Source organism: Plectropomus leopardus, chromosome 8 (genome assembly GCF_026936395.1).
Source record: "Plectropomus leopardus strain MGB_pleo_1.0 chromosome 8, ASM2693639v1, whole genome shotgun sequence".
In the NCBI taxonomy this organism is placed as follows: domain Eukaryota; kingdom Metazoa; phylum Chordata; class Actinopteri; order Perciformes; family Serranidae; genus Plectropomus; species Plectropomus leopardus.
In genome coordinates this window covers 23,395,094-23,411,544 of record NC_142183.1, presented here as the reverse complement: position 1 = coordinate 23,411,544, position 16,451 = coordinate 23,395,094, and the positions used below count along the sequence as shown (strand labels likewise).

The 16,451-nt window shown below is 39.1% G+C and overlaps 2 protein-coding genes across 5 annotated transcripts; both read right to left on the bottom strand.

Moving 5' to 3' along the window:
* Positions 1-1,643: 1,643 nt before the first annotated feature.
* On the bottom strand, positions 1,644-6,518 carry glod5 (glyoxalase domain containing 5). 2 transcript variants are annotated; one of them, XM_088081209.1, is made up of 4 exons: positions 6,164-6,518; positions 2,976-3,131; positions 2,533-2,688; positions 1,644-2,361 (listed from the first exon to the last, which is right to left on the bottom strand). In XM_088081209.1, the coding sequence occupies exons 1-4, from the start codon at positions 6,338-6,340 to the stop codon at positions 2,218-2,220; spliced, it is 633 nt and encodes a 210-aa protein (XP_087937335.1). In that variant the 5' UTR covers positions 6,341-6,518; the 3' UTR covers positions 1,644-2,217. The 2 variants fall into 2 exon arrangements, with proteins under 2 accessions (XP_087937335.1, XP_042349431.1); XM_042493497.2 differs by lacking the exon at positions 6,164-6,518 and adding an exon at positions 5,029-6,138.
* Positions 6,519-6,659: 141 nt separating this feature from the next.
* rlim (ring finger protein, LIM domain interacting) lies at positions 6,660-15,731 on the bottom strand. 3 transcript variants are annotated; one of them, XM_088081207.1, is made up of 4 exons: positions 15,566-15,731; positions 14,262-14,485; positions 12,465-12,578; positions 6,660-10,332 (listed from the first exon to the last, which is right to left on the bottom strand). In XM_088081207.1, exons 2-4 carry the CDS (start codon positions 14,428-14,430, stop codon positions 8,582-8,584), a joined length of 2,034 nt encoding a protein of 677 aa, XP_087937333.1. In that variant the 5' UTR covers positions 14,431-14,485; positions 15,566-15,731; the 3' UTR covers positions 6,660-8,581. The 3 variants fall into 3 exon arrangements, with proteins under 3 accessions (XP_087937333.1, XP_042349098.2, XP_087937334.1); XM_042493164.2 differs by having other exon boundaries at positions 14,262-14,488; positions 15,566-15,730; XM_088081208.1 differs by lacking the exon at positions 15,566-15,731 and having other exon boundaries at positions 12,465-13,792; positions 14,262-14,400.
* Positions 15,732-16,451: the final 720 nt, after the last annotated feature.

Below are 16,451 nucleotides of genomic sequence, written 5' to 3'. Positions count from 1 at the left end.
CACTGTTAAATAGTGTGCTAACATATTTAATATATAATAAATAATTTAAAAAAAAACAACAGTAGTGTGACTGATATAATTTAGGCAATAATAAAATAAGGAAAGAATGCAAAGAAGGAAATGAGAACTCAAATACACTACAGCAGCTATACAGTGGAACAAAGAGTATGTTGAGATATGGAAGATTTATAGTACAGTTACACAAATCAGTGGTCTATCACTGGGGAAGTTATCATGACATGTCACTTCCTGCAATCCTGTGTTCTATGATAAGGAACGATTTCCAAAGTAAAAATTAGCCTGACATCACTCAACTCAATTGCATATACAACGGCCAGAGCAGATAAAATGTGGGCTCACAGAGGTACATGAATACAAAGATCCTGGTCAGCTGAAAATATCCCCTTTGGTTTAAAAGTATACCTAAAGCAGATGCCTTTGTGTTAGGACACTCAGCAATAAGGAAGGGGATTCAAACACAATAAGGATGAATGACAGGTGTACAGTTTAACTATTCTATCTCCACCCACAGCAGACAAGACCACACGACAGCAGTGTAACCTCAGACTTTTAGAGACTAAAGCTTAAATAAAGCCATAGCTGTGACACAGATGAAGATCCCACACAACAATGGCTAAACAGGTTGCTTTTGTCAAGTGCCAGTAAACCCTAGTGTTAAACTTTACAGTCAGGAAATTGAGAAATGTCTATTCCCTCTCTTCACCCGGTAACTCTTTTCATGCTATTTTGCTTCTCACACACAGGCCAGAGTGGGAAGAACTGTTGACAGTTATCTAATCTTGTTGCTTCTACAAACAGATCACAAAGGCATGACTGTGATTTGATGGTGAGCATGTGAGAATTCAAGGATAAACAGCAAAATGCATATCTGCTCTTTCCATCTTATCTCAACATTTTGGAAAAATATTGAGGAAGTGTGAAGAGAAGTTGGAAACATATGCAGAGAACATCTATGTAATGAGCTGTACTGACGTGAAACTTTTTATGTAATAAGTTTTTGCATTGGGCGTGAGGAAGTTCAAAAGGAGTTACATAACACATCACAGATTTTCATATTACCTTATCTTTTCCTGCAATTTGTCTTTGAGTTTCACTTCACTGCATTTAACTACTGGGAAGGTTGTTGATAAGTCCTGGTCATAGTAGGATTATGAAACACTGAGGCTCGTAGACACAGACTTTGTGGCGGTTTTGCCTCCTGTTTTGTTGAGGTTCTGTGTCTCTTTGTGGTCATTTTGTGCCTCTTTGTCATTGTTCTGCCTGTTTTTCTGTCTCTTTGCAATTCTTTTGCACCTCTTTGTGGTCATTTTGAGTCAATTTCTAGTGAGTATGTGTTAATTTGAGTGACAATTTGCTGAAGGCCAAAGGGGGCTCCTGATACTTTGGGCTTCTGGGCCTGTGCCTGGTAGACTCATTCAGTATGCTCCTGCTCCTGCTGCTGGTAATACCTGAGCCAAGTGCTCCTGGCCTATAAGTAAGGATGCATGATAATATAGGTATGTTATCAAAATTGGCATATACTGACCTTAAAATTAAATATCAGAATCTGCCAAGATGCAGATTTCTTCTGATTTTACAAACCAACATTTTTTTTTTCACAGACACAGTGAACAGGCACAAAATACCATCTCCAAGTTCAAGTGTATTTCTTATTTTGTACAATGAAGGAATATTACATACATTGCAAAGCATTGTATTTTACATCTCCATCTGCTGGTGGTGAGTATGCATAATGTGATCTTAACTCCACTCCACTGTGTCAAAAAGCAGAGATGACAGTGCCTTAAGGACCCATGGTGGCACACTAAACAATCTTGTATTTTCAGCTGAAAAAGCAACTATTTTTTTAACAAAGGTTCAGTTTCACTTCACAAAGTTTTAAGAAATCTACAGTAGTAGCTACTTGATCATATACATAGTTTAACATATACAGGTGTTCTACTGTTTGCTTTTGATTCAGAATTAAGAATATTTTCCACACATAATTAAAACTGCAACCACTGGTCAGCAGAGCTACATGGGAACAGTGTCTCAGCACAGCAAACTAATGTTATTCACTTAAGTCGTAAAAAATAACATGCTTGAATTACATTTTGGTCTCAAAACTTCATAGCTGTAGCTCTAATTGTGGACTGTGGGTCAACAGACAAAGCTGGGTGCATTTTATGTTCACTCACAAACAAGGCCAAAGACGTCTCAAGAAGATCCCTCTGCTGTTGATTGGTTATAGTTAGACACTTCAATGAGATTGTCGTCTGGATCTCTGAAGTACAGAGAGGTGATGGTGCCCACAGCTCCAGTCCTCTCCACTGGTCCCTCCTCTATCTCGACTCCACAATCCTGCAGAGACAAAGAGACAACAGAAAGTGACAGCCCCAAAATGGAAACGAAATGTGACATACAAAGTCAAACAGACGTCAAGTGAGTTTAAAAGAGTAACAACTAGTAACTTTACAAGATTAAGACTGACATTAGTAATTTAAGACAGTCTCTAGGAAATAGGTGAATGACCTTCAGGTGAGCAGCTACTGCAGCCAGGGAGGTTTTGGTGATGAGGCACAGGTCTGCAGAGCCTGAGCTCGGATGCTTGGCTTTGGGCTCAAACTCCTGACCCAACTGATGGAGGTTAAACTTCTGTTGTCCAAAACCAAGGGCTTTGCGATTTCCCTTTAAAAAGGAGAGACATGGTGAGTGTTAAGAGCTGTTTGAAAGCTCAGGGTCCCTCACAACTGACCGGGCAGAGAGGGTTTCAGCTGACCTGTAATCAAAGCCTGCCATCTAGTGGACGTTCGCTCAAACCAAAAGCACAATGAAATTTTACTTTTTCTGATCCAAGTAAATAAATAACACGTATAATAATATAACTGACATGAGATCATTAATAAGCAATACAATACTGTAATTTACACTACTACCAATACATTTAATTTAAGCTACACATTAACATTGCTTACCTTGAAAGTGATTTCCTCCATGCCAAGGACCATGGTATAAAAGTTGACAGTGTCTGGCACACTTTTCACTGTCAGAACCAAATGATCCAGATGGCTCAGTTCAACTGGACAGGTTCTTTTGAATCTGACAACTCCAAGTGTTTGGACAGAGACAGTCTAATATGGATAAGACAGATGAATTTGTGATTAATTAAAATAGCTTAATGTAAAACAACAAACAAACTGGGATTTAAAGGGTTAGAATTAAGAAAATGAATGAATATTTGATAGTTATCAGGAATTAAGATGGTGAAAAGACTTAAACTAGTAAAAGTAAAACTTAATATTAATATATAATATTTATGGCTTAAAGGTTTTTTTGGCAAGGACACTTGTCGTCTATTGACACCAGACAAACTTTTTTAAAAGGATGCACAAGGGTTAATGTCGCCAACATGGACAGATGATACTGTAGTTTAACAGGGAGGCTATCAGAAACTTTAATTTAATGCTTTTAAATACCTTTTCAAGATAATTTTTAACCAATATTTTTTTTAATAAATCATCTTCTTATTCAAGCATTCATTTAGTCTAAGTAAAAAAGTAGGTAGCACCTAATTTAGGATTAAGTTTAAGTTAAATTTTAAAATAGGTTTTATCTACATTTTGCCGTATTAATCAAGTATTAATCAAAAAGACAGTATCGTGGTAGGTTTTAAGATTTATCAAATCAGAAATGTTGACTTTCATGCAGAAGAGCCTGAGTCATGTTGACAAAGAAAAATTAAAACTGATAAATTAGAGATGTTGGAGGCAACTATGCCCTCGGGAATTCAACTTTAACACTATTTAAAGACTTTGAAGGCTGCTTATGAAATTGAATTTAAAGAGTAACTTTTTTCCAGTTGAAAGGAAATATATATGGGTATTTAGTTGTCTTGACTGATTCAGTTAAAAAATCTTGACATTTGAGTGCGAAGTATAAGGACCTGCAGCCCCTCGAATTACAGTTTTTCTCATTTGCTGGAACTCATTTGTCCACTTAGAGGTTACATTTTCAAAACAATTCACACAGACCTCAACTCAAAGTATCTGGCCAAGATGACACGTTTTGGTTGCAAAGTGCTCTTACAGTCACAAAACATTAAAAACATGCAACAAAAGCAAATATTTCTGTCAGTCAGCACAACTTGTGGTCAAATATTCTTTCAATCAATCTAAACACAATGGACAACTAAATGTAAAATACAGCTATCAATATAAACCGGTTCAACATTAGTTTGTATTATACACCTGTGACATTTGTTGACTCTGTACGTAGTTATGGTATGTGCCAAAAAAAAAGGCAAGAAAGCATATCACAGCATAAACTGTCTTCTTTTCACCAAAGATGATTTAACTAGACAATAAATTCATTATTCATTTGTATGTGTCTTTGACCTCTTTGATCCTTGCAAATAGCAACACAGAGGCAGCATCTTTTATGGATGGCTAAGGACTGACTGCTGACTAAAGAACTGTGCCAAGTTTCACACTGATGCATTGGAGATTTATAATTATGCATGTATTATCTATCAGCTGTCAACATGTGTTTTTGCTTTTGTCTAACAATTAATCCAACTGAGTTTTAGGTCTTTCTATGAGATCAATGTTTTGTAAGAGAAGACCTTTGCTGTGATAAGGGGGTAGCCTAATAATGAAGATCAAGTGGATCCCTCATTCATTTATCGTGTATTTGCAAACAAGAAAAACTGTAATTTGGCATCAACAGCGTCGCTGCGTGGTGAAATGTGGAAGGATCTGAAAGGTCTCGTGTGCTTCGTACCAACAGTTCAACTGATCAGCAAAACATTGATGTAGTTAGCCTTGCAACAAGTTAGCCATTGCCCTCAGACGTCCAATGTCGTTTTATTATATGAGCACTTTATTCGTCGTTAATTTAGCTAACGCAGTATCACCCAAAGTCAATGCTGGTACTTCCGTCCCCACAAAGTGAAACGCGAGTGGAGGGTGTGTAAGAAAACGTTAATTATAACATTAGCTGTTGGTTAAATTAGCAAATAACATAATTTACCTTCAAACTGTTCCTGTGAAAGTGAGACAAACAACTCCCAACGATGCGCAACGCCATTCTTCCCTGACACTGACCAGGCTACTTCCTTGTTTTCCTACCTCTGTGGACCGCCAGGTAACGTTATCAACAACACTATTAATGGTCACAGCACATAGACTACTGACTAAATGAGGCAAAAAAATATCTTTCCGACTCGAAAACTTTTTTTTCCGACCACAATTCACAGACGTCTGTCTTGCATACGCTGAATGAATGGGGATTTTCACAAATCCTACCAGCAGGGGGTGCTGGTGAAAACACTTCTTCCCTAAGTGTTGGTGGCCAAATGCATCATGTTTTAACATACGTATTAGTAAAATGTGATATAGAGCACAATAGGTGTAATGCTTATAAAACTGAAGGGAAGTGAACGCCAATCATCATCTACTTGCAGTTCTCACATTCAAAATCATGAGGATCATCTTTTAAGGTGCATGTAATACAACCCCATTTCCAAAGAATTTGGGACACTGTACAAATCCAGGTTTCCCCACACATTTTCATGGACAACATTTCAAAACTTTCCCATGACCTTTATAGGACCCCTAATATTTTTTTTCTTGCCCTACCTGCCCAGTATTTTTCAAACATATCAGATTCAAACTCTCTCCACAAAAAGTCATATGGCCACATATTAGAGTAGTTCTGTTGACAGTTACAGAAATATAAATTTGCTTTGATGTTACATTACATGGAAGGTTATCTACGAAAGATTACAATTTCATTGCACTCAACAAAATCACATGACTTTTCCTAAACTTTAGAGAATTTTTACTAATTCCAGGTCAGAAAAATGTGATTGTGAAATTCCATGACTTTCCCGGTTTTCCATGACCGTGGAAACCCAGAAAATCTACATAAAAACAGACATGCAATGATTTGCAATCCTCTTTGACATAGAGTGGGGGAAATGTTTTCAAAACAAAAACCTTCATTTAACACATTTCCACTGCAGCTTTTCACAAGAAATTTAGACAAGAAATTGGTGTTAACGCAATGAAACTGTCCTGAAGCAATCGCAGCTTTCAGTCAATTAAAATCATGTGCAATAAAGTGGAATGACAAAGGAAAATAAGTATTGAACACACTAACTTGCCTTTGCACTGCCGAGATGCTTTCTGTATGAAGAAACCCATCTCTCATTGTTCAGATGGGATGTTTGGCCCACTCCTCCAAATCTGGGAGCGAGGGGATCATAAAAGAAAAGGTGATGTAACACAGTGGTAAACATTACTCTGTCCCAACTGTGTATATTTACCAAAAACAACAACATTCACCACTTCAATAATTAAACATCTCAACGTCTAATATCTACTGTATTCAATTAAATATAGGTCAAAACGGATTCACAAAGCATTGCATTATGCTTTCATTTTAAGTTTTACACTGTGTCTCAGTTTTTTTAGTAGTCAGGGTGGTGGTCAGTGGTAAAGGAAAAATATCAGTCAGCTCAAAGCAATAATGAAAAGAAAACTATATTCTGACCGTTAAATATATAAGGGGATATTGATAACCAATAATGTGTGTAACTAAAGGCAGAATAAAATTACCCAACAGAACAGTGAGTGTAGAGAACGCATACCTGCAATGCATTTTTTAGCATAACAACTTGTTTAATTCAGCGGTTAGTTTCATTTCACACCCAGTTAACATAACGCACCGGGCGGGTCACAGAACAAGGCCAAAACTAAAGAATGGCCAAAGAGGGAACATACATTTCATTTACATGTTTATGGTATTTAACAATGACAACGTCTTGCATTCAAACTTTGACGTCCCACAGAGGGAAGTAATAATTGTGGCAAAGACATCAAACAGTGGAACAAGAAACACGACATGATGGCATTAAGTGTGATGCCCTCTTCCTCTTCCTTTAGCCAGTGTTTCTGTTCATCAACAGTGCTATTAAAAGCTACAGAACTTCTAAATAAAATAAAATAACTTCAACACATTATAAAAAGGTAATAAGTCTTCATTTAAGATTTTAGCCATTAACAACAGTTTTTTTAACAATAGCATACATTTATATCATGGTTTGTATTTCCCTAGTTTCATTTTAGCATGTATTGCACACTAATATGGAGCATCTGCTCGTGGGGCGGGGGGCACAGTGAGCGAGCATCTCGACTTTCTACTGGAGCCTTACTAAGACAGGACAATGGTGTGAATTTCTTCAGACTGGTATATGTCTGACACGCAAACCTTAGGATTAATAACTTATGTCATCACTTGTACATGATGGTGGACCTCCAGGTAAAGAGATCTATTCTGGCCGCAGTTGACATTTCATTTAATAAAAATTCTGGTGATTTCAATCTATGCCAATACCAGCTTAGAGAACTTAATTCATCAGTCAAGTATTACAGACAATGCGACGTGTTAGTGGAAAAATCAAAAATCAAACCCTTGGCTCATGGATGACAGGACAAAAGGATTGTAAAAATCACTGCTGTTAATTTAAAAAGTTAACATTCTTATTTGGGGAAAAACAACAGCAAGAATATTTCGGGTTTTTTGGACAGGTCATTCCTATTAGTATAGTACTTTTGAGGTGGAAAATTCACATGCCACAAGTTGATATCAACTCAATGTCTCCTATCAAAATTGAGACGTCCCTAATTTCTGGTATGAATACTACTCGATCATTTTTATGATCAAGAAAATAAAAATGCAATATGATTCCAAAATAAACATACACTTTGCAAAAGTAGCCTAGTTTGATTTATCTTTTTTCCGTCTGTACAATATTCGATTTTGTAAAATAATTCAGTTTTCATAGGATGTTTCTTTCAGGTGCACAAAACGGAGTGGAAGTCACACTGTAAATGGAAAACCAATTAATGTCCTACATACTTTGGACAATCTCTTAATTGTTCTGATGCTGTATACACTGACACCACCTATTTGTTGAACAGCAAATTTAGGGATGCTCTGATAGTGAGTCATTGCGGCCAAAATGACCCTAATCTTACAATAATAATTTACAATCCAAAACCAATTCACTGATACAAAGTATAATTCTAAATTATTTTTACAAGCTTATTTACAGCTAATACTTTGAACTGGTGTAACTAAGAACTGTACCAATACCCAACTTCTGGTATATAAGGCGTCGTTAATGAGCGAATACAAAAGAGCAGATGTGCCTGAACTACCTGCAGGTGTGCAGCATTTATAACCAGGGGATTCTTCAAAAGATACCGGTCTGCTCGTGTGCATGGCTTGACGCAATGCAACAAACTGCTTGGTCACTACAGGTTGATTCAAACAACATGCATTGCTTGTGCCTAACTTTGGGCTGCAATAATAAATGTCTTTCTAGAGACTGAATATGTCCCGATGTTACAGTCATGGAGCACCCCAAATCAAACCTGTGACTGCATTATGATCAAACTCACAAACTGTATGAAGGAAATACATTTCAACAGTGGAGACACATTTCCTCAAAGCCTCTTATGGACTTGGGATATTAGATTACTTAGGTTGAGATAAAACGCGTGCTGTCTTTTATAAGCTACACCACACTCTCACGGTTGGCTGATACCAAGACAGCCCTGCGGCAGATGGGGCAAGTGGAGTTTTCGGAGAGCCAGCGATCAATGCAGTGCACATGGTACTCATGAGAGCAGGGCAGCTTACGTAGCTTGTTACCTTCTGCATATTCTGTTATGCAGACACTGCAAGTCTTCAAGGCATCACTCTCACCAAAGTTGCGCATTGAGAGGTTGTCAATCTGCTCTTTGGTCAGCCCTTGGGGCTGGTCCTCGTCATCATCATTTAGGAGGAAGAAGTGGGCAAGCCGCAGGAAAGGCAGGGAGCTGGGCTCCTCTAGGCTGATAGGTGGCCTGGGTCGCGCCCTGCCACCAGAGGCAGGAGGAGCGGCGGTAAGGCCCTCATCGATATCAGTCTCAGCTGTCCTTGCTCTGACTCCAGCAGCAACAGGTGGTTCATCTACATCAGCAGCAGGAGCCGCAGGAGTAGCATCTGAGTTGTTGAGGGCTTCTGCCAGCTCCGCAGGTGTGTTGGCCCCACGGTTTGAATCTGAAGAGTCTGAGTCTGAATCCATGAGGTAGCCGAGCTCACCAAAACCAGTCATAATCTGCCTAATCATAGACTGGAGAGCCATTGAGGTTGCCTCTCCCAAACCTGCATCAGAGATTCTTCGGATAGGGATGCGAATAGTGCTGACGTAGGTCCTCACACCAGCACGCTCAGAGCGTGAGAAAGTCCTACGAAATCCACCACGCTCACTTTCATAAAGAAATGTGTTGTTTGAGTTCTGGGAGCGCGAACGGGTACGGCTAGCAATGCTGTCTCTTTGGCGATATTCGCCTGGCCGCACACGACGCACCTGGAGATCAAGCATAATAGTAGGGGGGCGTCGCCCTGCTGCACCCCCTTCCCCCCCAGCAGCTTCTCCTTCCTGGGATCCCACATTTTGGGCCTCTGGGACTGTCTCTGCGCCAGCCCTAGATGGCTGAACATCACTGTCAGCAGTGGTTTGCCTAGAAAGAACATGCTGTCGAGTCCGAGAACTGCCCTCTACTTGAGGCACAGGGGAAACACTGGTGGCAGAGTTGAGGCCTTGAGAGGAGTGAGTATGACGTGGATTAGAGAGACCATCCAGCTGATCTAAACTGAGGGGGGAGCGGCTCCTGGCTGTACGAGCCCTAGTCCTGCGTGGTTCTGGACTGCGGCTGCGGGCTCTCCTTTGTCCTCTACGCGGAGAAGGAGAAAGTGGGGGTTGTACTGGCAGGGCTGCAGGAGAGATGGGAGGTTCTTCTAAAATCTCTTGTGAAACATTTTCCTCTAGGTCAGGCTCAGGCTCAGGCTCAGGCTCAGGCTCAGGTTCAGGCTCTGGTTCCGGCTCTGGCTCTGGCTCTGGCTCTGGCTCCGGCTCCACTATGACAGCCAATTCCTCCACAACTGGTTCTTCCACCACTTCTGTCTCCATGGGAACCTGTGGTTCAGCATTTGCCACCACTTCTTGACCCTCAGGAGACTCTTCCGGAGACTCCTGTGGAGATTCTTGTAGTGATTCCTGCTCACCTTCAGCAGCTGCCTGCTGTTCAGCCAGGTTTCGATTCACACTAATTTCCAGGCTGAAGCGAAAATCCCCACTGTTTGGGTTGGTCTGACTTACAGCCCGCCACGACTGGTTTCCACGATGACCAGTTCTGGTTGTGTTGCCTGTGCGCCTCACTGTGTTCAGCCAGTCTAAGAGACTGTCCCCATTGGCAGGATCCTCAGAGTTTTCTGGTGGTTCTGAAAATCAAAGTTAGTTTTGTCAACATAAAAAAGTGTAGAAAAGATGCACATCGATATACAAATATACATCCCTCCCCAGTCTACCTCACTAATATTTTCTTGTGAGTCTATTCTCCAACTATTTAATGCTGACTCTGTTGAATACTTCGTCAAAAGATCATAAAATCGAAATGTGTCTCTTACCATCCAGGTTATTAAGCACCATCTCCTCAATAACTGATAACGGAAGTATGTCAATTATCGTCTTATATTTCGATGCTATGAAACTTCTTAATTGTAAATATTCTAAAGAAATGTTTGTGGGGCGTTTGGTACCTCTGACAGAGTTGTTCAAACGTAAGAAAGATCCCCTCAGGATCAAGGTCAGAGCCCACCCTAATTCTCTTAACTGCCCGAAGTTTGAATCCCTTATCTAACTGAGCTGGTTTAAACTGTCCATTTCCCCGGATGGGAGTGAACTGTAACATGGTTATAGTTTTAACCGACATAATTATGTACTGTATACCATACTGATATTGTGTTTTTTACAAAACGATTCTTTGCTTGCTTTTTCAGCATCTAAATATCTGTGGAATATCAGTACTGTTTTATGGGCAAATCTGAAACTGATTTTTGATCAATATTTAGCCAAGCAGGTGGTATGGATGAAGAAAAGAAAGACAATGCAGAACTTAGCTGGGTGGCCCAATATTACTATTTAAGGTTCAGGACCTGAAGTCCCCCTCTTTCATAAGGCAGATATAATAATTAAAGCCAGGGTCTGGCTGTCCTGTTGTTCCAAATAAACTGGCTAAATGTACCATCAAGTTTTTTTTTTTTTAGAAGTTACTTGGTAATGGAAGCAGGAGTGCTTGAAAAAGATATATAAAATTGGGTAAAACAGACATTTTATCTAGATTTTTGAGTCCAATCATTGAAATTGGTAGATTAGACCATCTATTCAATGTCTCTGTGATTGTGTCCACCAGAGGGTCATAACTTATGGAAGCAATGTCGCTAAGTTTGGGGGTTATTTTAATTCCCGGTAACTAAATCCATCCCGTTTTAATACATTTGGTCATTACTAACCAGCTGAGGAAGATATCGTTCTAGTCTTTTAGAAGGAGCTTTGCACAATAATTTTGTATAACATCCCATTAAACTGATGGACCTAAAAGATGAACACGTGGTTGGTGATTTGCCAGGTTTTAATATTACACTTATCATAGCTAGCCTTAATGTTGGTGGAAGGGTTCCTATTTTATATGATTCATTAAACATAAATAATAAGGGTTTTACAACTTTGTGTTTGAACCTTTTATAAAACTCCACAGATATCCCATCAGGACATGGTGCTTTCCCACTGTTCATGCTGCTTTAGCTTCACATAGATCATCCTACTGTTAATGAGAGTCTGAAATTGCAGTTGATCAAGAAATGCCTCTTGTTGTTGTTTACTTCTTGCATATTCTGACAACGATTCCTAAAAATCTCCAAAAGTAGCATTAATTTAACTTGGGTTCACTGTTAAATTGCTTGACATTGTCGTTATACTGTTAACTGATCTTTCAGCTTGCGTTTTTAACCCCAGTAATTTGCCCAGCTTTTCTCCCTGATCGCAATATGTTTGTTTGGTCCATAAAGGTTTTTTTTAGCAATTTTGTCAGCTGTCAGTTTACTGTTTTCAATACAATCAGAAGAGTTATAAGTGATACATCATATATGTGCTATATATATGTGTGTTCACTCTGCAAATTTAAAAAATGTTCACAAATAGTCCTAAAGAAATATTAAACTAGGGTATGATTATTATTTTGTATGAAATGTTTCAGCATTTTATTTTTGTTTCTTTTTTTGTCTTTCTGTTCATTTTGTTTTTCTCATGTGTTGTTTTTTTTGTTGTTTTTGTTTTGCATAACTTAAACTTGGCAGTAAATGCATTACTTATAAGAATATATAAATAAAAAAGGTAAGTATAGCAAGCTTAAGCTTCAGCCCACCCCTTTTTGGCCTTTACTTTTTGTTTTCCTTGTTTTTTCCTTTTAATTTAATTCCTCTATGTTAGTTATTCAGTATTATGAACACACAAAACAAGCAACAAAAAATCTGAATTTAACAGTGAACATTTAAAAAAGACACAGCAAACTTACCAACAGGATCTTCTCCACTTTCAGTACTGGGGGCACTTGTACTGTTATTCTGCTGTTCTGGACCATCCTTGATTTGCTGAAGTCTGCTAAACAGCTCATCTTCAGTTACCTCTCCTGAAAGGGACATTACAAAACAAAAACTGTCTGTTATTAAAAAAAAGATGATTTTTTGGGCAATCCATGTATTCCTTAAAGATTATTAAGTATTTAGCACACTGCAGTCTGACCACTAATGTAAGCCAGGAGAAAGAAATTTGCAGGGATATGAGGAATTGAAAGATTAACTACAACAAAAACAAACATATTCTGATTTAATGCATAGAAAGAGTGGAAGCCAGTAGATGGATAATTTGACATACCCCAAATCTAATAGGTAAAGTACTTGTGTGGAAAAAATGTAAAATGTTCTTTAAAATGTAAATCACATTAATGTTGTACATGAAAAGAAACGGTGTTAACTTTTGCACTTTATTGGCCAGCAAAACTGTTTGTTGGACAAGGCAATAGGACAATATGTAAACCTGCTACATGACTTTTGATGTAAAGCACCTGACATACACTGTGAATTAAGGATTTGAGTAAGCAACAGGGTAGTAACCTAATAATAATTTTGTAAAGTAAGATAGGTCTGTATGTATAGGATGGCTGTCATCCTGGGCTGTCTGTTGAAACACAGGGAGTCAGGATGGATAACTTTCCGTTTTTATTGTAAATGCATCAACATACAGCACAGCAAAGCAAGCTCCAGGGTGTGCCTTTTATCTGTACAGAAGGAAAATATGAAAGAACACACATTAACAATGAAGAGAGAACTATAGAAATTGCTAGGAGAAGACATACTAATGCCTGGGAAGTAAATGTCTATATACACAGAAATGGGACTTGAGGTAAGTAGGTAGGTATTGGTAAGTTTGTCTTGCAAGGACATAAAACGCCTGCAAGCACACGATCTTCACATCCAAGCAAATCTAAAACTACTAATTACTAATGTCTATGGCACAGATAATGGCAAGGCCCATCAATGTGTGTAAATTAACTGTCTGAGACCAAGTAGTGAACATGTCCGTATCTGGTAAACTTTGTTAACAGTCCGTTTTCAGAAGAACGATGTGCAAAACTTACTGCGTCATCAGAAAACACGTAGTGTAGTGTCACGTTCCGAGTACGAGAAGGGCAAAGCAGTCCACACTGGAGTTTTCAGGCAGCAGAGACTTTCCTCTGTCCTCACTGTGCCACTGGGACGTTAATAAGGCAGGAGCGCGCCGTGATTGGTAGCCTACGTGGCTACGCATGCCCGGCCTCTGCATCAAGCTAGACCTGATGTGAGCCTTTTTAAACAAATAATAATATCTTCATTTGATTTTTTTCTCAAAATCTATATTAGCACTTTTAAAAAAAAAGAAAAAAAAATTGTCGGCCAACAGTTTGAAACTTTGAAGAAAGGCAACGACTTAAATTAAGATCAGATTAAGCATAGAATAGGAGAGCTGGTGAAATGACAACTGGGATTTAATTGATAGCTGAAAAGTAACAAAAACAAAAAAGAAGATAAGCTTAAAATGACTGAATCCTAAATTACACATGTGCTTTAGAAGATATGTTGCTGGAACCTTTTGACAGACATCTGTGTCATGAGGCTTGGTATAATTTTTCACTCTGACTACCTGAAAAGTACAGAGTACTGACACCCTGCCCTTTCTTTGAGTTGCTTGGTATTGTGCAAACATCAACATCTCCACAGTCAGAGATTACAGTCAGAAAACTAAAGACTAGTTTGGGTAGTTAAAGCTTTATTACCTGGGGTTCCCAAAAGATTGTTGTCTCTCATAAGACGATAGTCCTCATCACTGAGATTGTTGACAAACTGGTAGAAAGCCTCTTCCCTGTCCAGGCGGTCCAGCTGCCTTCTGCGTTGAGACTCTGGCTGGTCACTGCCGCTCTGCTCTGAACTGTCGGACCCCTCCATTGATTCAGAAGGCAAGGAGGTCGCGGGATGCTCTACAATCTTCAGCAAGATCCAGCTGCTGCAGCAAAAACGAAACAAATAAATACGTTACTTACTAACTCAACATCTAACAACAATGAAAAAAATCGGAATGGCATTACGCAAGAGATTCACCAGGCTCCGGAAATTGTCTAATTTCACACCTTGAAGTCTTTCCAGCGTTGGTTATGACGAAAGTAATAGCCGAACCAGAGTATGAAGCACGGGCATTGTCATTAAGGGAAAACTCGGATCAAAATATAGCATCACACCGCGACACACTTGATATTTGGGACCCAGTAACTGATGTTAGCATGATTAACGTCCATAGGTTACACAGCAAGCTTACGTGCTAAGTTGTTATAAACACCACACTAGCTAGCTGGGCCATTGTGTTTATGGCAACGTGGAGTTCCTTTTCCTTTAAAAAATGGCCTTTTCATAGCTGGAAATTAACGTGAATCATTTGATGGGTTTGGTATTCCTTAGTCCTGTGGGAAAGCTGTATGTTGGTCAAAGTCGAGATGAAAACAAAATGGCATCATCTAGCTTAGGCTACGTTAGCTAGCTAGCATTAGACACGGTAGACAATACTGACAACTTCAACCACAATTCATAATAATTAGCTGTGACGGAGGACGGACTGTGTCTGTTGTATCATGTGAAGCGAAAAAAAGACTGGTGGCAAGATGACCGCGATATCATGTGTACCATCTGATCAAAACAGGCATCTTAGATGACCAAACAACCTCGGTTGAAAGCTAGTTCGCTTCCAAGTCCAGCATTAGCTAATGCTAACTTAGCAGTAAGTTCGCGATGAGTGTCCTTAGCTTCATTACATCGACGTATATACTTATTTAGCACAAGTCACTGGTGTTGGGAATCGCGACGTGGACTTGACATTAGTCCTGTTTATTGTTATTGTAAAACACGAGGTATTAATTAAGACATCGACGCTACTATTAGCATCACCGCAAGCTAGCTAACAAGAGACGTCAACCAATGACGTTAACAACCAGCACCTAACCAGAGCAAACAAGCTAAAATTAGCTAGCCAACGAAAGTAAATGTAATCAAAAGAAATATACGGCCTGTCACGAAATCGCCGTGACATTACCTGTTCAATGATGTTAGAAGCAATGTAATCGTACTTCCAAATTGTTCTTCTAATAGTCGCTCGAAACGCTTGACTGTTGAGCTGAGTACGATTTCAGGATTCCATTTTCTTTCTTTTAGGAAGGCTACAATGATCTTCCGGAAACTGAGGGATAGTGTATAGTTTTCCCTGACGCTAGCCTCGCAGGTAGACAAAGCCATCGCAACAACACTGACTAAATGGTTTGAGTTTATGTCTGCCAATCGCAGTGCAGGAGGCGGGGTAAACTATGGTTGTATTATAGTGCATCCATGGGTGAGCTGTGCGCAGCCTGATGAGTGAGACTGCCTGAAAGGCTGTGCTCAGGGCATTAAAATCTCGTTGTTTGTGAGCTGAGCATCAGCTAAAGGATGTTTGTGTTGGATAGTGTGGTACTCTGTTCAGCTGTAGCGTCACGATGCGGTTGTAATTGCAAATACAGAATTTATGCGAGAAGACAAATATCTGCAGACTGCAGACACACCAGTGTGCTTAAATGACCAGCAAATACAACATTAATAACTGTATCATGCTTCACAAATCTGCAATAACATCCCAGAACGCTCCCCAACGTTACTTTTTTTACACTGCTTACTCCCACTTGATTTTAAATAACTTTAAATCTTCTCATCTTTTTGTTTTTGCAATTGCAATGCTTTTTTTTTTAAGTAATTAATTCGACCTTTTCTACCCCTTCTCTCCTTTATTATGCTTCATATTTTATTGCTCTGTAAAGCACTCTGAAATGCCCTGTTGTATGAAACGTGCTATAAAAATAAAGTTACCTTGCCTAGCCTATTTTTAAAGACTTTAAATACAATAATTTGTCTTGTGTTCATCACCATGCACATTTATTTCCTACAGCATC

Excerpts from the sequence above, each read along its gene's own strand:
- glod5 (XM_088081209.1), bottom strand. The coding sequence starts at position 6,340 with ATGTTGTTGTTTTTGGTAAATATACACAGTTGGGACAGAGTAATGTTT. Across the intron at positions 3,132-6,163 it reads AGCATCTCGGCAGTGCAAAG|ACTGTCTCTGTCCAAACACT; the intron begins GCAAGTTAGTGT and ends TATCCATATTAG. Across the intron at positions 2,362-2,532 it reads CAGTAGCTGCTCACCTGAAG|GATTGTGGAGTCGAGATAGA; the intron begins GTCATTCACCTA and ends TTGTCTCTGCAG.
- rlim (XM_088081207.1), bottom strand. The coding sequence starts at position 14,430 with ATGGAGGGGTCCGACAGTTCAGAGCAGAGCGGCAGTGACCAGCCAGAG. Across the intron at positions 12,579-14,261 it reads CAATCTTTTGGGAACCCCAG|GAGAGGTAACTGAAGATGAG; the intron begins GTAATAAAGCTT and ends TGTCCCTTTCAG. Across the intron at positions 10,333-12,464 it reads AAGTGGAGAAGATCCTGTTG|AACCACCAGAAAACTCTGAG; the intron begins GTAAGTTTGCTG and ends TTTGATTTTCAG.